Here is a 22985-nt window from a genome sequence, read left to right as displayed (position 1 = left end):
GATGCTGCTGCACCCGCTGAGCTTCTCCAGCACTTTTGTCTACCTTCGATTTTCCAGCATCTGCAGTTCCTTCTTAAACAATTAAATACCCTTGCCTTGATTGTATCCATGTATGGTATATCTGATACAGAGTGCAGAATATAGTTCTCAGCATTGTAGCGCATCAGTTTCGTTTAGTTTACTGTACGGAGGTACAGGCAATACGCTTTTATTGTGTGCTATCCACTCAGCAGAAAGACAATACATGATTACAATCGAGCCATTCACAGTGAGCCAGAGGAAGTGTGGCGACTTGGATAGTGAGACAACTGGTATCATAAACTCTGTCAATGTGATATCAGGGAGAATTACTTTTTTCTGTGCTGCATATATTAGTTTAGTTTAGAGGTACAGCGTGGAAATAGGCCCTTCGACCAACCGAGTCCACGCCAACCAGCGATCACCCCGTACACTAGAACTATCTTACACACTAGGGACAATTTACAATATTTACCAAAGCCAATTAACCTACAAACCTGTACGTCTTTGGAGTGTGGGAGGAAACCCGGAGCACCTAGAGTAAACCCACGCGGTCACGGAGATAACGTACAAACTCCGTGCAGACAGCACCCGTAGTCAGGCTCGAAGCCGGGTCTCTGGCGCTGCAACTCCACCGTGCCGCTGACAGCAACTCCACCGTGCCGCCCCCTTGATTGCCCCCCATTGTAATGATTTATTACGAAGTCAAGAAATGAGACGAGCAATAATCACGTTTAATAACTTACAGAAATTTATTGCATGTGGACACAACACAGGGCCTACCGACAGCTACAAGGCCCGAACCAGTAAGAATTTCGAATCCATAAAAACGTCCATATAAATTTAATTCAGTAACCATTGTTGGCCATTACACAGCGCTGAGATCTGTTGACATTGGACTAGAAGTCACCTTTTCACATAAATGCTGGTGATCACTGTGTCACGAACCAGCAGTTGCGAGACTGTAATTAGCTGAGAGCAATGTTAAATACTTCTTCCGGACCGATAACATCCCCCCATGCACTCGTATATTCCCTTTGAGTTCATAGCTTAACTTCACCAGCAGCAGAACGGGGAGGGGAATCCAAACCAAACAACTGATAGCGAAAGGTTATGTTTCAGTTTTAGAGATGATGACCTCTAAAACTAAAACATGGAAGCGTGGGAACAGGCCCTTCGGCCCACCGAGTCCGTGCTGGCCATCGATCAACCGTTCGCACTTGTTTTATGTTAACCCACTTTGGCATCCACTCCCTGCACACTAGGGGCAATTAACTTACAAACCCACACGTCTTTGGGACGTGGGAGGAAACCAGAGCACCCGGACGGAACCCACGTGGTCACAGGGAGATCGTGCAAACTCCACACGCAGACAGCACCCGAGTTCGGGGTCGAACCCGGATCTCCTGCGCTGTGAGGTAGTGGCTCTGTGCCGCCTTCTAAAGCCAGAACATGGGTGAAGAACTTTAAAATCTGGGCATGGCAACTCAAAGCTATGGACAGAAAGCATGGCTCACGTCTAAGGTTATGGCATTTTGTACCTCTCTCCCCCAAATCAAATTAACATTTAAAACTATGAGCAGTGCATCATGTCGGGGAGGAAGGGTGATAAGGATATTTTTAACAAATTAGGCAGGTGGAGCTGAGATACAGGTTGAAACCATTTAGTCTGGCATTCCATGCAGCTCTGGAACACTTTGGTTTAGGCCACATTTGGAGCATTGTGTGCCTTTCTGATCACCCCATTATAAGAAGGATGTGGAGGCTTTGGAGAGAAGGCTTATCAGAATGTTGCCTGGATTAGAGGATTTCAGCTCAGGGAGGGGTTGGATAGACTTGGATTGTTTTCTCTGGAACGCCAGAGGTTGAGGGAGACTTGGTAGAAGTTTGTACAATTATGAGAGGCATAATTGTACAAACTTAATGGGTAGACAGTCAGAACCTGCTTCCCAACGTGGAAATGTCAAAGATCAGAGGGCACATTGCCAGGTGGGTGGTGATGGAGTTTAATGGAGATGTGCGGGGCAGGTTTTAAGAGCGGGCACATGGACAGTGCCAGGAATAGTGGGATATGGATACGATGTGCAGGCAGATGCAGATCAGTTTAACATGGCATCATAGAGGGCACGGACATTGTGGGGCAATGGGCCTTACTTCCTGTGCACGGACATTGTTCTATGTTCTATGATGCCTGACTAGGCAGTTTCAACCTGTAGGTGAAGTTAATGGCTCAGAACCGGAATTAAATCCCTTTTGGCATCAATTGTCTGTATATAATAACATGGGGCTCAGCAAGTACCAGTCTAACTTCCCCTTGAACCTAAAGCTTTAAAATCTGAATGCCCTTGGAGGCTACTGAACGTACACAGGTCAGGTCATAATTCGGTAGGTAGTGAACAAACAACATTAAAACACAGCCATCAGTTTCAGCAATAGAAATCAGTGAAATGAAAATGCCATCAAAAAGAATTTCAATACCACCAATATCGTAAAACGTCAAAACTCAGACATAAATAAATCCTCTATGGCGAATACAAACTTTTGTCGTTACTTTGATGAAGAGATTTTGCACTTTAAGTAAAATGTGGCATCTCCCTCTGGAAATAGGTTCACATCCAAAACAACAGCTCAGGAGCCTGGCTTTGGACCACAGCCTCTGGTTAGCATGCAGTGTTCCCCCTGAACGCACGTCAAACCGTAATCCCACCTCTAGCCACACGGACTTCTCAAAAGACGCACTGACACAAATATCGCTGGTCGGCCCTAGGTTACTACAGGGGGCGTCGAGACTCCAGAAACAATAACAGGGAGGTATAATGGGGGGGGGAAGTAACAACGGGAACATTAAAACATCATGCTGCAGTATTGTTTTTTTTAATCCACATGCAACAATTAAAAATCGGTGATTGTGTTTTTCACCACAAAGTCATAAGCCTGGCAACTGGACATCCATTTTGCGTTGATGCCCCCTATAATTTCCTTGTCACTTTGGTGACATCGTTTCTCAAAATCGCGACAAAATACTTCTGACCTACAAATCTAAAGAACGGAAATTTGTTTTGTTTTTTTATAAAGCTGCACTGTCCTAAAATGGAAACTCCCCCCAAAAGAAGGATTTAATGTGCAAAATGACAGCTGTTTAAACATATCGTACCTCTAGTGTGAAAATGACTGAAAATGTGAGGGACTTCACACTTACGCTACCTGTTGAACTGTTACAGGACTCACTATGACTTGAAATACTTTGGTTCATATGTTTTCACTCAAACGTCTATGGAAACCAAATTAAATGGAGTTATAAATGACGGTGTTTTAAGGGCCTGTCACTTTTTCATGACCTAATTCACAACCTTTTTTACTCATGGACATTTTTCATCAGGCTAGAAAAACGCCCCGACCTACTTGATGCCACGAGTACCTACGACTAGCATCACGGCCTACCTACGATCTCCTACGACCTCGTGACGACCATGCTGCGAGTATGAGCCAAGGGCAAACTCGGCAGAGGTCGTGAATTAGGTCGTGAAGGTGGGACGGGCCCAGAGGGCTATGGGCCAAATACGGGCAAATGGGACTAGCCCAGTATGACAACTTGGTTAGCATACAAGGTAGGCCGAATGGCCTGTTCCTGTGCACTGCCTCTATTCTGCACTATTGCAGCGAATAGAAATGGCCAGTTTAATAAAGAAAAATCTTATGGACAGGGAAAATATTCAGAATCCTTTAAAGAATCTGTTTGCAACTAAGTTTTAATATAAGGAGGCCACCAGAATCAAGGGCTTTCGTATTGTTGAACAGGGTCTACCTGTGACAGGAACAGACCATAAATTAACTGCATCACAGGCACAAACCCATTTTAATTCAAAATCATGGCCTTTAAAATCAGGGCCCTTTCGTTTTTATTTTGATCTCGGATTTGCGCCCCTTTTGTTTCCTCCAACAGAAGAATAATTAAGGCAGTTAGAACTCATATACCCACACCTGAGGTAGCCAGATAGGAAACCAAGTCTAATCATGTCCGCTGCTCAATAAAGAACAGCCTAAGTAGCTAAAGTATTCTCAAGATGCAGCTTTATACTGCTGCATCATTTGGCTCATACACAATACTGTCAACACGGCACAAATAACACTGTGAATTGCCCCTTCTAAATAAAATATTAAATACTAGAACCCAACATACAGAATTGCTGGCACGCACGTTAAGGGTTCTGACGACTGGTTATCGTACTGGAGAGATAACTCTCTTCCTCCCTCCACAGATGCCGCCTGACTTGCTGCATATCGCCCCCTCATACCTTCAGCTTAATCTCACATTAATACTGTTCGGACTCACAGTGTAGAAATACATTTCCACAGTCGATAGGCAGTTGTTTTGCTAACTGGAAAGCACGAGGGGCAGAGACACAGACACTAAGAGTTTTAAAATACTTTTTTTTCCTCCTACTTTCAATTATTTAAATTTGACCCGGTTTAAATCAGGTTACACTATTACCCCCCAGTGGAATATGCTATACCTCCACAGATTTCCATCTAGGTCCATTTTCTAAAACCTTCAAGTGGACTACAAGGCATTTGACATAACAGCTTAACAGACAACACATCCAATGACAACCACCTAACATTCACAATCTGTGACATTATATCCATCCACCTAAGTCTATGCCTATTTTGTTCATAAGATCATGTGATAGGAGCAGAATGAAGCCATTCGGCCCATCAAGTCTACTCTGCCATTCAATCACGGCTGGTCTCTCTCACCCTCCTAACCCCATTCTCCTGCCTATTCTACTTAACCCCTGACACCAAAATTAATTAAGAATCTATCTACCGCTGCCTTAAGTAGCATTGCTGGGAGAGATGCCGCCTCCACTTTCTCTATTTAGCTGGGATGTTATCCACTCCGTGACTCATACACATCCTTCCTACAGTTTCACCATTTTAGCAAACAGGAAGGAAGCAATAACCTACCTGAACTCCCGGTGGCTCAGCACTTCAACTCCCCTCCCATTCCCAATCTGACATCTCTGTCCTGGGTCTCCTCCATTGCCAGAGTGAGCAACACCGGAAATTGGAGGAACAGCACCTCATATTCCGCCTGGGCAGCTTGCATCCGGATGGCATGAATGTTGAATTCTCCCAATTTTGCTAGCCCTTGCTGTCTCCTCCCCTTCCTTAACCCTCGAGCTGTCTCCTCCCATCCCCCCCCGCCCTCGGGCTCCTCCTCCTCCCCTTTTTCCTTCCTTCTCCCCTCCCACCCCCCATCAGTCTGAAGAAGGGTTTCGGCCCGAAACGTCGCCTATTTTCTTCGCTCCATAGTTACTGCTGCACCCACTGAGTTTCTCCAGCAATTTTGTGTACCTAGGAAGGAAGCTTTCACAGGTTGGGGCTGATCTCTGACTTGAAGTCAAATTGGGCGGAAGGGCCTGTTTCTCTGCCAAATGACTTTATGACACACTTCACTCGGTCATTAAGAGAAGAATTTGCAAATCAGTTGGCTTTCCAGTTGAAAAACCAACATTCCTGGCATCTCCATGGAACCGTATGTTATACGAAAAAGTCCAACAATGTCTTCCTTTCGCAATCCAAGTCAAAATGACCATGGCACCCTGTGATGCCAGATGCCCTTGTCTAACCTGGCACTTTGCTGAGGATCCCCATTGAATACTTAAGCATGACTTTAGTTTAGCTTGGAGATGCAGCTCAAAAACAGGCCCTTCGGCCCACCTTGTCCGCACCGACCATCGTTCCCCGCACACTAACGCTATCCTGTACACACTAGGGACAATTCACAATTTTGCCAATTAGCCTACAAACCTGTACGATTTTGGAGTATGGGAGGAAACCGGAGGTCCCAGAGAAAACTCAGGCTGGATACAGGGAGAACGTACAATACAGACAGCACCCGTAGTCAGGCTCGAACCTGGGTATCTGGCGCTGTGAGGCAGCAACTCTACCGCTGCGCCACTCTTGTTTAAGTTGTATAGGTTCACAAAACCATTCAGAATACTGTCCTTAGTTTATGTACAAATTGGCGACACGGTTTTCAAAGCCGATACCTGAAATTCATTGATTTTAAGAAATCTAGAATGCTTCAGAGATGCATCCATGCAGATATTTGTCACAAGGAACCCCTTCCACCTCACTAAAAACTATCTGGGTTCCTTTCCTTCAGCCATGACTACGTGAGAGAATAGAGAGGTGGGAGCAATTCAGTGTTACCGGGTAAGATAGGACACTTCTTATAACCCTATGAAATTTGGCATGGATTTGCTACTAGTCAAACTACAACCCGCCTTTGTAATATCATCACTAAAAAAAATCCGTACTAAAGGAGAAATGTGTTGGAAATAGCTTTAAACCTGAGTCAGAAAATATATATTTTTTAAATTGACACCAGACAGACAATTCTTATCTCTGATGTTACAACCACATGTCTTTCTTAACCAAAGGTACCTGATATTAATGATGAGCAAGACTTCCCCATGTTCATATCAGGAGATCTATGATTGATTTCTCATCCACTCCCTACACACTAGGGCCAATTGACCTACAAACCCTCACGTGTTTGGGATGTGGGAGGAAACCGACATAGTCACAGGGAGAACGTGCAAACTCCACACAGACAGTACCTGAGGTCAGGATCAAACCCGGTCTTTGGTGCTATCAGGTAACAGTTCTACCCGCTGCGCCACTGTGTCACCCATTGAGCTTAGAAACTCTTTAGGTTAGAACTTAGAAGTAGGGTTTCGACCCGAAACGTTGCCTATTTCCTTCGCTCCATAGATGCTGCCTCACCCGCTGAGTTTCTCCAGCATTTGTGTCTACCTTCGATTTTCCAGCATCTGCAGTTCCTTCTTGAGCTTAGAGACTGACCCTTCTCCAACAGGTGTGTGCCAACATCCAAACACTCATTGACACCCATCCTGCACAGATCCCATTTTTAGCTTACAGCATCTGCAGTTCCTTGTGCCTGCATTATACTGATGCCAATTTATTCTCCATAGATCGCCCTCCACCCCTATTGATTGTAACACTCCCTACACATTAGAGACAGTTTACAGCGGCCATTTACTCTAGACAGCACCAGAGGTCAGGATCGAACCCGGGTCTCTGGCGCTGTGAGGCAGCAGTTCTACCAGTTGTACCACCGTGCTATCCATATATTGGTGAAACAATTAACTCCCACTCTTGGGCTTGGTGAAGATGTGGGATACACAATTGATAAATGTTTGGAGTAATTCACTCTCTCTTGAAATAGAAACAGCTTTGCCATCGCTACTACATAGCCATGGAAATCACACGTTTCCGCTCAGTATGCGTGTCTCCACTATGAATACAAATCTAACACGTACCTACGCTTGGATCATAACCTCGCCTATCTTATGTCAGAGAGAGTGTTTCAAAGAAAAAGTATTTTCATGATCCAAACGGTTTACTCCATGAAGGTAACAAATGCATTCACTTGCTGTCAGTACTTTTTGTAAATTATCACTGCAATGGGCCGTGGTCTTTTTTGACTTGCCCACTGTTAGGGAAAAACATAATTAGATGTATCTATAGTACCTTATCGGAACGAACGGGGAATGGCAATGGAAAGACAAGATAAAGTTCCGTAGACAAACGCAAGAGGTGGAAGCCTATTCTGTATCTGCAATGTCAAAGCAAAACTGATTTAGAGATAGGCTCATCGATGCTGGTTCAAGAAGGTCTACTCTGTAAAAAGTACTAAGCTAATTCCTTCACACTGAATGAAATGCTTGCAAAATAATTTCCTATGAGCAAGAACAGAAATTAGTAGAATAACTCATACCAATTTGTTTAACGCATGCTCCTTTACAAAGTGTACCGAGTCCGAATCTGCATCTGGTAAAACCCGCAGACTAATTATGAAACTTTGGTGATACTTTCACCAACTGAGAATCCTTCGGTAACAACTGCGAGAGACAATATTTACACACACCCCTTCCAAACGTCAGTCTTGGAGCTGTCGAGGCATTCGTTACTTATGTTGGTTTACCGACACAAGTATAAACCAACATGGTCAGTCATTCCATCAGCGTCTCATTAGCTCCTAGCGACATTATATTCCACGCACAGTGCAGGTCAGGTGTTGGAAGTGTTATTCAGCTCAGCCTGAAAGTTGCTGACCCTATATCCATTCACAGTTTGTGGCAATGAGGAAGAAATCTGGCTTCAAACCAATTTTCTTGGAAGAAAGTATTCACTACTGAAATGGAACATTTTGTCAGTGCAAGTTGATGAGATTCTACCCAAAAGGATTACAGCAGGAAACCTGTACAATATACAGCTCCATTCTTCTGGAATGAAGATTAGATCAAGCCATCTTCACATTTGCCAATCTGCATCTTTAAGATGCCACTTTTATGCAGGAGCCAAAGTTGGAGAAACTCTTCAGGCATGGCATGGTAGCCTGAATAAGGCATGATATTGTCATAATAATGGTGGCTGATTATCTTGCCTTGCAGGTCTATTGAAAATGGCCAAAACCCATAGAGGGTAACGTCTTCGCAGAGGCCCATGGCTACGCTGACGAGGAACATGCCCGTGGACAAACGCTTGCCGTGGATCCCTTTCCTCTTCCAGAATTTCTGCACGCTGCTCAGAAAATCGGGATTGGCGAAGAGGAGCGTCTGGTTGGCACTGAAGTCCGACAGCGTGTAGTAAGTGCGGAGGGATGGGTCCGTTCCCGTCTTCATGGAAAAGGCCGGCATGTAGACGTAGCTCCCACCGTACACCTTCATGCTCTCCACAAAGGATTTCCGGGACCACAGCAGGTTTTGAAATCTGAAAGAGAGGAGAGGAATCGTTTCATCTTCTGCTGACCATGGGAACACATCTAAACATGAGCATAAAACACAGAGCTGGTGGAATAGGTTGGGTGAATGCACCAAGTCTTCTTGCTTAAGGAACAAATGCAAACTGCCTGGGGTTCTTGTGGAACAGAGGGGTGATCTTAAATTGAGGTGTAAAAAATCATGACGGGAATAGATAGGGTGAATGCACAGAGTCTTTTACCAGGAGTAGGGGAATCAAGAACCAGAGGACATGGGGTTAAGATGAGAGGGGAAATATTTAACAGGAACTTGTTCACTCAGTGGATAGTGGGTGTATGGAATGAGCTGCTGGAGGAGGTAGTTGAATCAGGTCCAATAATAACATTTAAAATACATTTGGACATATGGGCATGGGAGGTTTAGAGTGATGTGGGTCAAAGGTAGGCAAAAGGACTAGCTTAGATGGGGCACCTTGGTCGGCATGGACGAGTTGGGCCGAAGGGCCTGTTTCCATGCTGTATGACTCTAATTAAACATAAATGGAAAATTCCAAGATGGAATCTGTCCTTGCTGATCATTTCTTTTTAAAGGGTTTTCCTCTCAATCTGCAGCTTGGAATAAATGCAGGAATGGAGTTACTGCCGGAGCTGTGAGTTGGCAGCTTTACTGAGCCGCATTTCCCCTCCCCCCCCCCCCCCCCCCCCCCACCCCCCACAGACACATTTTCACTCTCCATCAGGCACCAAGGAGCGTTGCAGGGATTTAGAGAAGAGAATAACGCAGCTGTTAATTATGCCAAGCTGTCAGTGACACTGGATATCCCTCCCTCGACACACTCTGTCTGAACAAAATGCAAATTAGCACCTCATTAATTCTGCAGTTCTTTGGTCACTGGGATACAAACACACACACACTGACACACACACACATGCATACACACACACATAGACATACACACACACATGCATACACACACACCCAGTCACACACATGCATACACACACACACACATGCATACACACACACTTGCGTACATGCACACACAGACACACATAAATTCACACATATGCATGCACGCATACAGACATACACACACGTGCATGCACGCATGCAGACACGCATGCACAGACACATTCACAGATGGGTACAGACATGCATGCGCACGCAGACAAGCACACATACCACTGACATACACTCATACTTAGACACACTCAGACATGCACCCACATACAGACATACACATACACATACACACAGACAGACAAACACCAGAGCTGCCAACTCTCACGCATTTCACCAAATTCTCACGCTCTCACGGTGATCACAGAATTTCTCACGCTCTGTCGTGAGAAATTCTGTGATCAACGAGAATTTCAAAACTAATATCAACTGCATGGGCCGCGGGTGTTGGAGAGCCTGGGCTGAGGGAGGGATGGAAGCAGAAGCAGCGGTGGGGGCAGATGCGGACGGGGAGCCGGGGCTGGTGAGTGTTTGCCAGGCTGGCGTGTCGCTCGCTGCAGCTCCGGCCATGGAGCAGTCCCAGTGCAAGTCCCCGGTCTGTCGGAAACGTTGCGCTGCTGCCGTGAGAGTCTCTGTGCCGAATTCGCCCTGGTGAACAGCATGGACCAGGCTGTAGCTCGGTGCATCCTGGAGAACAACCAGTGGCTGCTGGAAGTAGGTACCTAGCACTGGTTGGAGAAAGCATCCTGCTTGCCTGCTAGATTTTTACTTACTGTAAAATGTAGACTTACAGGAAAAATGTTCCCGATGCTGGGGGAGTTCAGAACCAGGAGTCACAGTTTAAGAATAAGGGGTAGCCCATTTAGGACTGTGACGAGAACAAACTATCTTCACCCAGAGAGTTGTGAATCTGTGGAATTCTCCGCCACAGAAGGCAGTGAAGGTCAATACACTGGATGTTTTCAAGAGAGAGTTACATTTAACTCTTGGGGCTAGTGAAATCAATGGATATGGGGAAAAAACAGAAAGGAGGTACTGATTTTAGATGAACTGCCATGATCATATTGAATGGAAGTGCTGGTTCGAAGGGACGAATGGTCTATTCCTGCACCTATTTTCTATGTTTCTATGCTTGAGTATATGGAAATAAAAAGCGACCACTTGATTTTGAAGCATTCATGCATGGTGGAGGTATAATGTAGTCATAGTGATATAATGGGAAAACAGGCCCTTCGACCCAACTTGCCCACACCTGCCAACATGCCCCAGCTACACTACCTGCTTTTGGTCCATATCCCTTCAATCCTGTCCTATCCATGTATCAGTCTAACTGTTTCTTAAAAGTTGGGATAGTCCCTGCCTCAACTACCTCCTCTGGCAGCTTGTTCCATACACCCACCACACTTTGTGTGGAAAAAGTTACCCCTTAAAAAGTTACCACTTAAAAATACTTCAAACAAAAAACATTGAAATCATACTTCTACAATGCTCTAAAACATGATTTTAATACATCAAATTTCAAGAAGACCCTACTGTGGGAGGGAGGCGCACCCCCTTTCCACACCCTCCCCCCACTTGGTCACTCCACTCCCTCATCGGGAACCCCCAAGGCCAGTGATCAGTGATCACTCAGCCCCCCCCCCCCTCCCCACTTTCAAAAACGCTCCGTGGCCCCTAGTTCAGACGGAGAGCACTGACAGCTGTGAGCAGGAACTGAGGCCAGTTGTCCCTGATGTCTGGATCCCAATGTTTAGCGCTTCATGTTTCGGAGTTGTCTAATGTTATTGATTTGTAATTAGTTGACAAAACCTTAATTTATTAATCTGGAATATCCAGGGGGGATGAGATAAGTGTAATATTAAAATGACAAGCAAGGTGTCAGGCTGTCTGTCACAACATACAGCCCAAATAACCCATTATATCCTTCAGTTAAATATTGGGAAGTAGCACTATTGTCATTTGCCACTCAACTATTATGTTTGTTTACCTCACTGACTATATCTAAATCCCCCCCCCCCAAATTCCTTTGACAGGTTGAATAGAAATGCCCCCAATCGCATTGTTTTATTAATTGAACACATTGATGAACCTCCTCAAGGAGTGTAATCAGATAGAAACTGATTCAGATGTGATGTTTAATAGCTTGTTCAAAGAAGGGATATATTTTAAAGGAGTGACAGAGATACTTGCAGGGGAATGTGTGAGGAGGTTATTATTTGTCTTTAGTTTTAGCTTGAACCAGGACATCTGAAGATTCAAAGTTTAATATATTAATTTTGCTGATACTGACTCCAACCAGCCATGTAATGAATATCATCCATTCCGGAGGTTTTATTTTTCTGATTCTATTTAAACTCCAATTGGAATTCACTCACTTCAAAGTAAAAGTAATTGGGAATGGGGAGCATTGGAATAGAAATTTGCCCTCGGTACATGTTAACTGTAATATAATAGTGTATGCATTATAGACCCGTAAAAAATAAATAAAAATCCGTCTAAATCTCCGCTATAAAAGGCTTTCCGCGGCAGTAAGCCACTGCGCCGATGGTTGAGTGCGTGGAAATCCGTGCAGTCGATTTTAGTGTAAAACGTGTACGCGGGTGTGGGCCGACCATCTTTGCATGCGCATCTCTATGGCTAGCGCTCAGCTCTGCACGTGTAGAATAGCGGGTTTCCTCTGTCCCCTAGGCCTGCCATACCGGGGTTGGGGTGGGGAACACAGAGTTACGTACACAACACTCACGTTGCATTCAAGAGTCTGTCTGTCATAGACACTACAATGTTCTTTTTTTTTACCTGATTCAATCAGGTAAAATGTGTTATTATACGGTATAATTAAAAAAAATTACAGTATAAATTAAGGGCAAACAAGCAAGGAAATTGTGTCATTTCAAGTTATAATTATCAAAAAATTATGAAAATGTTCCTGTGGAAAGGATACTTCTCTCTAATTAAACTAGCAAGGAACAGATATCGTGTTACAAGTAGGTGTAGGTGTAATATAAAATATTTTCAATATGACTTAAGTGTAAACAAGCAGGAAGTTGGTGTCATTTTAAGGTATGATTTTCACAAATGTTCTGTGTAAATGAAGAAGTGACAAGGAAGTAAAATGTGTTACAATGAAAAAACCCCAGTATAAATTACGGGTAAACGGGCAAGAAAACGGTGTCATTTCAAGGTACAATTATCAATATATTGCTGCCCCTCCTTACACTCCCTTTTTTCACTTTTTTCCTGTCTAATGCCTGTTTAAACATCTACTCTGAGCCCGTTGCCCAATATACCTGACCTAACAGCACAAGCAAACCTCCCACAAGGAAATTGGTCCCCTTCCAGTTTAGGTACAACCTGACCTTGCGTACTTGTCCCGTCTTCCCCACGTGACTTATCCCCCACACTACCACCCAACCTATCCTATCTGATTCTATTTCTCTCACATGCAACCCGGAGGAACAGCGCCTCATATTCAGCTAGCAACCCATCCGTCTCAACTCATCTATGGTACACTCAGTAGTAGTGCTTGACCCCATATGTTTAACCTCAATCCATTTGGAATGACTATCTACTAGTACCATAAACTGATCAATACCCCTTTCACAAAAATCTACATGAACTCTCTGAAAAAGTCTACTTGGCCATGACCAGGGTTGCAGTGGTGTTTTTGGTGGTTTACTCCAGCAATGTTGGCAGACGCTACATTTGCTCACCAGTGACTCGATGTCACTGTCAATACCAGGCCAATACTCAAAACTTCTGGCAATTGACCATGGTTACTATGCCAGGATGTTCGGCATGAAGTTCATTCATAATTTTGTTTCTCAAAGACTCTTGTACAAGCCCCACTTAATGCATCCCTGCTCACATGATAATTCATGGCGTCGATTATGGAAAGGCTTCAGCTCTGAGTTCAGAACTGAGTTCAATCCGCTATCGATTTCAGTCCAACCATTCAATATCTGTTCATAGACCCACTTCAGCACATTGTCTTTCTTTGTTTCTGCTGCAATTTCTGTTGCAGTCACTGGAAAGTCTTCATCTACAACTTGCAGTGTGTAGATTCAGTTCTCACTTCCCACGTCAGAGTTCTCATGGGGCAACCGGGACAACGCATCTGCAACTGTGTTGCACTTGGAGCTCCTGTACTCCACCTTGTAGTCATACTGGGACAGCAAAATTGCCCAGCGCTGCATCCTTGATGCCGCCATGGAAGGTATAGCTGACTTGGGACCCAGTATCACTAGTAGTGGCTTGTGATCAGTTACCAGGGTGAATATCACAGTGACCCCAGTGTCGAGAAGAAACTGACGGAAATTTCTTGATTCCGAACACGATGCTGAGTGCTTCCTTTTCTATCTGCGCATAGTTGCGTTCACTCAGTGACAGGGTGCGGGATGCAAAAGCAATGGGCTTTTCCTGTCCGTCATTCATTACGTGGGAGATCACTGCACCTACACCATAACTTGAAGCATCACAAGCAAGTTTCATCTTGCGTGTCGTATTGTAGTGTACAAGGAGTTTGTCACTTGTCAAGTTTTCCTTGCAGATGTCATATGCACGTTGCTGTTCCTTTCCCCACGTCCATTTCACAACTTTTTGGAGCAGATGATGTAGTGGCTTTAGCACAGTTGCTAAATCTGTAAGGAATTGGGCATAGAACTGCCCCATCCCAAGGAATGATCGTAGCTCTGACACATGGTTGGGTTTTGGAGCATTCACTATTGCTTCAACTTTCGCCTTCACAGGGCAAAGTCCGTTGGCGTCTATTTTGAGTCCAAGGTAGACCACCTCTAACTGCGCAAATGCACATTTACTTTGTCGCAGTTTGACATTGTGGCAGTTCAGTCGTGTGAGAACTTGCTCGAGAATTTCCAGATGTTCTATCATGCTCTCTGTGAATATCAGTAGGTCATCCTGGTTGCACACACAGTACAGAATGCCATTACATTTTGTTCATGACAAACTGAAATTTTTTTGGGGAGGATTTCTCACCATAGGGAGCTTTGTATATGAGTACAAGCCCTGATGTGTGTCGCTAGTCGAGTACTGCTGACTTTGTACAATCTACACTAGGCCCACCTGCCCGTGTTTGGTCCATATCAGGGCGGCCAACTTTCACGCTTTGAGCGTGAGACTCACTCATTTCAGCAAATTCTCACGCCCTCACGCTGAAGACAGAATTCTCACGCTGTCTTCAGTCCCTGCACACCAAGGATCCTATAACGGAGCTATACGATCTGGCTGCACAGTTTGTCTCTTTGCACTACATGACAGCGATCTGCACGGTCTGGGGAAGCGCGTCTGTTGACGGCTGTGAGTGACGTCGCGTCTCTTCTCTCTTGGTCGGATGTGCAGCCGCCGGGTGTCAGCGCATCTGTGTGCCGGCTATGAGCGCTGCGCTGCCGGCCCCTGCTGCAGCCTCCCTCCCTCCCTCCCTCCTGCCCTTCAACTCACACGCCAGCGCCAGCCCACCAGCGCCGCCAATCCACGCTACACCGTGCCCGCCAGAGTCCCCATTGGGCGGCCGGGGAGAGAAAGGGAGGGGGGAAAAGAGAGAGAGAGAGAGAGAGAGAGAGAGAGAGAGAGAGAGAGAGATGGGGAGAGAAGAGAGAGAGAGAGAGAAGGAAAGAAAAAAGGGAGGGATGGAGGCAAAGAGGAAACATGGGGAGAGAATGGAGAAAGAGGGGGGATGGGGAAGGGAGGGAGGAAGGGGAGGAAGAGGGAGGGGAGGGGAGGGTGGAAGGAAAGGTGTGAATGAGGGGGGTGGGGAGGCTTGTGTGTCTGTCTCCCTGTGTGTGTGTGCCTGTGTGTGTGTCTCTGTGTGTGTGTTTGTGTGTGTGTGTGTGTGTGTGTGTGCGTCCCTGTGTGTGCCTCCCTGTGTGTGTCTCCTTGTGTGTGTGTGTGCGTGTGCGTGTCTGTGTGTCTCCCTGTGCGTGTCTGTGTGTCTCCCTGTGCGTGTGTGTATGTATGTGTCTTCCTTTGGTATGTGTCTCCCTGTGTGTGTGTGTGTGTGTGTCTGTCTCCCTGTGTGTGTGTGCTTGTGTGTCTGCCTCCCTGTGTGTGTGTATGTGTGTGTGCCTCCCTGTGTGTGTGTGTGTGTGTGTGTGTGTATGTGTCTTCCTTTGGTATGTGTCTCCCTGTGTGTCTGTTGTCACATCCTGGCCTTAGACAGGGCTGCCAACTCTAATGCTTTGAGCGTGAGAGTCACGCATTCCAGCCAATTCTCACGCTGATGACAGGATTCTCACGCTGTCTTCAGTCCCTGCACAGTTTGTCTCTTTTGCGCCACATCAGAGCGATCTGTGCGGTCTGGGGAAGAGCGTCAGTTGGCGGCTGTGAGTGACGTCTCATCTCTTGTCTTCTCTTCTTTCTTAGTTGGATGTGCAGCCGCCAACAACATGAAGCAGCCGGAGATAAAACTAACCAGGTGAATCGGTTGTAAAACATGGGGAGGGATCACAATGAGGCCAAACATCTAGGACAGGGTTCAGCAACCTACGACCCTGAGGCACACCACCAGTCACAGGCCTCCAGTCCGAGAAGCAACCTTCCGCCATCATCCTCTGCTTCCTTCTATGAAGCCAATTTTCTGTCCATTCAGCTATCTCTCCTCGGATCCCATGCGATCTAACCTTCCAGACCAGTGTACCATGTGGAACCTTGTCGAATGCTTTGCTGTAAATGGAGTCAATGATGGTCTGGGATGTGTCCACAATTCTCTGCAAAGTGCTCCAGCGCTGTGTATTTTTATTGTAAACCAACTTCACAAGTGATAGGAGTAAAATTAGGCCATTCAGCCCATCAAGTACACTGTGCCATTCCATCATGGCTGATCTCTGCCTCCTAATCCCATTTTCCTGCCTTCTCCCCATAAACCTAGACACCCGTTCTAATCAAGGATTTGTCTTTCTCTGCCTTACAAATATCCACTGACTTGGCCTCCGCAGTCCTCAGTGGCAATGAGTTCCACAGATTAACTACCTTCCGAGTAAAGAAGTTCCTCCTCACCTCCTTTCTAAAGAGCGCCCTTTAATTCTGGGGCTATGTGGAAACATCCTTCCCACATCTATGCCTTCTTGTAAGGGGAACTTCTGCAGATCCTTGTGTCTCCATCTACTCTATCTCGACTATCCTTCGATTTCAAAGCTCATCAGTACCTGAATATGGCACAGGGTACATGGCAGCAGTTACAATCATTGGCCTCCTGCTCATTAAGTGCCCACACCACTCCCCTACCAATTACATCATATTCACTGGATTTCTGGGAACTGCTGAGAAACACAGAAAAATAGGTGCAGGCGTAGGCCATTCGGCCCTTCGAGCCCAGCACCTCCATTGAATATGATCATGGCTAATCATCTAAAATCAGTACCCTGTTCCTGCTTTTTCCCCCATATCCCTTGATTCCTTTAGTCCTAAGAGCGAAATCTAACTCTCTCTTGAAAACATCTAGTGAATTGGCCACCACTTCCTTCTGTGGCAGAGGATTCCACAGGTTCACAACTGTCTGGGTGAAGACATTTTTCATCATCTCAGACCTAAATGGCCTACCCCTATCCTTAAACTGTGACCCCTCGTTCTGGACTCTCCCAACATTGGAACATTTTTCCTGCATCTAGCCTGACGAATCCTCTAAAAATGTTGTATGTTTCTATAAGATATCCTCTCATCCTTCTAAATTCCAGTGGATACAAGCCCAGTTGACCCATTCTTTCATCATATGTCAGTCCCGCCATCCCAGGAATTAACCTGGTTAACCTACTCTCCTTCAATAACAATAGTGTCCTTCCTCAAATTAGGAGACCAAAATTGCACACAATACTCCAGGTGTAGTTTTACCAGGGCCCGGTACAACTGCAGTAGGACCTCCTTGCTGCTAAACTTAAATCCTCTCGAAATGGTCAGCATGCCTATAGCTTTCTTCACTGATTGCTGTACCTGCATGCTTACTTTCAGTGACTGATGTAAAAGTACACCCAGGTCTCGTTGCACCTCCCCTTTTCCTAATCTGACTCCATTCAGATAATAATCTGCCTTCTTGTTCTTGCCACCAAAGTGGATAACCTCACAATTATCCACATTAGAATCCGGTTCTTAATTCTTTTAACGTCATCCAAACATTTTGCCTTGGGGAACCTCACATACATACTGTATACTTAGAGAAACATGAAACCTTGCACACGACGCCAACTGATTTTCCGGCATCCTCGGTTCCAGAGCCTTGCCATATTATCCGTTTTGCCGGGCAAACAAAGGTCACGGCCCTGGAGGGGGTGGGGGGTCGAGGTAAAGGCTCGCAAAGTTGGCCGCGGACAGGCCGGAGTTCCACAGCCCTGGCCGCAGGGGGGCAAGTACGACTCGCCCATCGGCCGTGGAAGTTCTGGTGAGGTTGACAACAGCTGCCTCATCCGACCTGGGTGCCACATTTTCCGGGGGGGGGGGGTGAGAGTCATTCCATACTGATTGAAAGATACAGCATGGAATCAGCCCACACAGTCCATCGATCACCAATCTGCACTAGCTCTGTGTTACCCCACTTTCTCATCCACTCCCTACACACTAGGGCCAATTAACCTACATGCCCGCACGTCTTTGGGGTGTGGGAGGAAACCGGAGCACCCTGAGGAAACCCACGCAGTCACAGGACAGACAGACAGACAGACAGACAGACAGACAGACAGACAGACAGACAGACAGACAGACAGACAGACAGACACACAAACACGCACGCACACACACACACACACACACACACACACACACACACACACACACACACGCACGCACGCACGCACGCAAACACAAACACACTCACACAAACAAACACATCAAATTGCTGGAGGAACCCGGCAGGTCAGGCAGCATCTGCGGAGGGAATGGACAGACATCTTTTCCATTTGTGACCCTTCAGAAAAGTCCCGCTCTGGAATAATGTCCGTCCATTTCGCTCCGCAGACATACTGCTCCACGTTCTATGTTAATGGCGTTTCCAGATTATTCCCAAGCCCCAGTGTAGGAACTACTATCAATATCAGCAGCAGATTATTTTGTGTGTTGTCTGATGCCAAGTTAAACCAATCTCATCCGCCTGTACGTGATCCATATCTGTCTATACCTTACACAGCCATATATACCTGTCTGAAAGGCTCAAACACCACAATTGTATCTGCCTCCGCCACTACCCCTGGCCGCACCTTCCAAGCCCCCACCACTCTGGGTAAAGAACTTGCCCCGAACATAGCAGCGCAGCGGTAGAGTTTGCAGCGCCAGAGACCTGGATTTGATCCTGACCAAGTGTGCTGCTTGTACGGAGTTTGTACGTTCTCCCTGTGACCTGCGTGAGTTTTCTCTGGGATCTCTGGTTTCCTCCCACTCCAAAGACGTGCAGGTTTATAGGCTAGTTGGCTTTGGTAAAAATTGTAAATTGTTCCTAGTGTGTGATGGATAGTGTTACGGTGCGGGGATCGCTGTTCGGCACGGGCTCGGTGGGCCGAAGGGCCTGTTCCCGTGCTGTATCACTAAAGTAAACAAAACTAATCTGAATGGCAGTGTTGTACGGCATGAAAGCACCCATACAGGGTGCCAGGGGTTGTGGGGCGGAGGCAGGGGAATGGGGTTGAGAGGGAAAGATAGATCCACAATGATCAAATGGCAGAGTAGACTTGATGGGCCGAATAGCCTAATTCTGCTCCTTCCGCTTAGGAACATGAAACCAGGCCCTTCAGCCCAACGTGACCATGCCAACCAAGATGCCCCATCTGTGCCAGTTCAATTTGCCCACGTTTGGCTCATATCCCTCTAAACCGTATCCTTGAGTCCATATGCCTGTGGTGCTGCTGCAAGCATGGATATTCATTGTGTCTGTACGTCACTGAACATGCACATAAGACAATATACCCAGCTTGGACTTCTAAATAAGGAAGCAAGGAAGGGACAAGAGGCCCGTGTACAATCCGCCGTTAACTAAGTAGACAAGGAGTGGACGTGGGAGTTTGGGCAAGGCCTGTTACTACGACGGGAAACAAAGAAAATCCAGGCAATAGGACATAAATAAAACACAAACAATATCAAGCCAAGTTAGACCAGTGCCAGAGGCCACAGGGGAAAACTGGCAATGAAGCCAAACACTATCTAGCTGCAAGGCATGCCCTCCAGAGAACTGGCAATGTTATCAATCAGTCCCCGTTGCAATCTGTTCCTGCTTTCCTCATTAAGGCAGCCAATCACTTAATGTGGACACAAGAACTGCAGATGATTGTCTATCAAAGAAAGGCCCAAAGTGCTGTAGTAACTAAACGGGTCAGACAGCATCTATGGAGAACGGTGATGTTTCCGGTCGGGACTCTTCTGCAGGCTGGGGGTGGGGGGGAAGAAAGCTGGAAGCGGGAAGGTGGCTGGTGACTACACGTTATACCTTTTTATTCCCTATCTGTACACTTTGGATGGTTTGATTGTAACCATGCATAGTCTATTTGCTGACTAGATAGTACAAACAAAAAGCTTTTCACTGTACTTCAGTGCACATGACTATAATAAACCAAACAAACTAAAACTCACGATCTGCTTCAGAGTAATGATGGCCAATTCGGAACATGATACTGATTTGATCATCGGTAAACTCCAACTCGATGTAGTCCAAGTGTAGTTAGTGGGAATCCACTTTGAAAAAGCTTTTCACTGCACATCACTACATGCAAAAATGCTAAACTAAACTTTATTACAATCAGACGGAAGAAGGGTCCTGACCCAAACTGTCATCTGCCCATTTCCTCCACAGATGCTGCCTGACCCGCTGAGTTGCTCCAGTACTTTGTGTTTTTCAGCCTATGGAGTAGAGAGGGGGGAGCCCCCATCTCACTCTTACAGCGGTCTCCCCCTCCCTACTCCATCAGTCTGAAGAGGAGTCCCAACCCGAAACGGTGACTGTCCATTTACATAGAAACATAGAAAATAGGTGCAGGAGGAGGCCATTTGGTCCTTTGAGCCAGAACCGCCATTGGTTCTAGGATTCTTGGTCCTCCAAAATATTCCAAATGGAATTTAAACTGGAGGTGGTGATTAATCGTGATCATGGCTGATCGTCCCCAATCAATAACCTGTGCCTGCCTTCTCCCCATATCCCTTGATTCCACCAGCCCCTAGAGCTCTATCTAACTCTCTCTTAAATCCATCCAGTGATTTGGCCTCCACTGCCCTCTGTGGCAGGGAATTCCACAAATTCACAGCTCTCTGGGTGAAAAAGTTTTTTCTCACCTCAGTCCTAAATGGCCTCCCCTTTATTCTAAGACTGTGGCCCCTGGTTCCGGACTCGCCCAACATTGGGAACATTTTTCCTGCATCTAGCCTGTCCAGTCCTTTTATAATTTTATATGTTTCCATAAGATGCCCCCTCATCCTTCCAAACTCCAGTGAATACAAGCCTAGTCTTTTCAATCTTTCCTCATATGACAGTCCCGCCATCCCAGGGATCAATCTCACACTCCAAAGATAAATTTCTTCCACAGGTGCTGTCTGACCCACTGAGTTCCTCCGGCACCTTTAATTTTTTATGTTTGGCTCCTTCCAATGCACAGCGGTAGAGTTGCTGCCTTACAGCGCCAGAGACCCAGGTTCAATCCTAACTGCGGGTGTTGTCTGTGCGGAGTTTGTAGGTTTTCCCTGTGGCAGGGTGCTCCGGTTTCTTCCCACACTCCAAAGAACTACAGGTCTGTAGGATAATCGGAGATAGACACAAAACGCTGGAGTAACTCAGCGGGTCAGACAGCATCTCTGGAGAAAAGGAATAGGTGACGTTTCGGGTTGAGACCCTTCTTCAGACCTTGGATAATTGGCTTTGGTAAAATTGTAAATTGTGTGTTGGATAGTGGCAGCAGTGGTCAGAAGGGACTGTTTCCACGCTGTATCTCGAAAGTCTTAAGAGATGTTGCCACTGCTGTTGGTTTTATTTTTGCCGTGGACAGTACCTTTTTTCGATGATGCTGGGATTTGCAGTCACCAGGTGCGTTTTGTAGCCGGTGTCACTGGTGTATTCGCTGGTGAGAGGAGGGAGGTTGCAACTGCAAAGAGAAACGAGGTGAGCTGGTCAGTGTACAACATGCAGCGGCTCAGCCCTTATTCACCAACTCCCGCGGCTGGGCTGGAAGCCATCACGCAATGCGCCGTTTTTATACCATGCAATCCATGTTCAATCTTTCTCTATGCTCCTTGTGTTAACAGGACATAGAACAGTACAGCACAGTTTAGCTTTTACCAGGTTAGAGAAACAGAGTGGAAACAAGCCTTCGAACCACCCAGTCCGTGCCGACCAGCGATACCCACACATTAACAAACCCGACACATACTAGGGACAATTTTACATTTACCCATTTTTATACCAGGCCAATTAATCTACCAACCTGTATCTCTTTGGACTGTGGGAGGAAACGGAAGATCTTGGAGAAAACCCACGCAGGTCACGGGGGGATCGTACAAACTCCGTACAGACAAGCACCCAGAGTCAGGATCGAACCCGGGTCTCTGGCGCTGTAAGGCAGTAGCTCTACCGCTGCACCAAATGGTGGCTGCACAGTGATGGGCCCTTTGGCCCACAATGTCTGTGCCAACCATGATGCCAAGCTTATCACCTATCCAACTGCTCATAAACACATCCCTCCATTCCCTGCGTATCCAAATGTCTTTTAAACGCCACTAAAGTATTTTTGTCTTTTTTGTAAACCAGCCACTGCAGTTCCTTCCATCTACAGAGTGAATAACCTGCTATCAGTTTTAATGATATTAGTAGGTCACATATTGGCAGGGCTGCCAACTCTCACGCATTGAGAGTGAGAATCACACATTTCGCCAGATTCTCACACTCTCACGCTGATCACAAATTTCTCACGCTCTGTCGTGAGAAATTCTGTTATCAACGAAATTTTTCAAAACTCATTTCAACTGCATGGGCCACGGGTGTTGGAGAGCCGGGGCTGAGGGAGGGATGGAAGCAGGAGCAGCAGCGGGGACAGATGCGGACGGGGAGACGGGGAGCCGGGGCTGGCGAGTGTTTGCCGGGCTGGCAAGTCGCTCACTGCAGGTCCGGCCATGGAGCAGCATCAGTGCAAGTGTCACAGGCCGTCGGAGGCGTCGAAGCGTTGCGCCGCTGCCGCTAGAGTCTATGTGCCGAATTGGCCCTGGTGGCCGGCATGGATCAGGTTGCGGCTCAGTGCATCCTGG

At 46.4% G+C, this 22985-nt stretch overlaps 1 protein-coding gene across 1 annotated transcript in view; it reads right to left on the bottom strand.

Annotated features, from left to right (window-relative positions):
* Positions 1 to 2193: 2193 nt before the first annotated feature.
* Positions 2194 to 22985, bottom strand: part of LOC129707670 (alpha-N-acetylneuraminide alpha-2,8-sialyltransferase-like) — a 47368-nt gene continuing 26576 nt past the window's right edge. The window contains 2 exon segments of the mRNA XM_055652852.1: positions 2194 to 8823; positions 21737 to 21829. Of these exon segments, the coding sequence (XP_055508827.1) occupies positions 8349 to 8823; positions 21737 to 21829 (568 nt within the window). The 3' untranslated portion in view covers positions 2194 to 8348.

This window comes from Leucoraja erinacea, chromosome 22 (assembly GCF_028641065.1).
Source record: "Leucoraja erinacea ecotype New England chromosome 22, Leri_hhj_1, whole genome shotgun sequence".
Taxonomy (NCBI): Eukaryota; Metazoa; Chordata; class Chondrichthyes; order Rajiformes; family Rajidae; genus Leucoraja; species Leucoraja erinaceus.
This window is presented reverse-complemented; position numbering and strand designations above follow the sequence as displayed.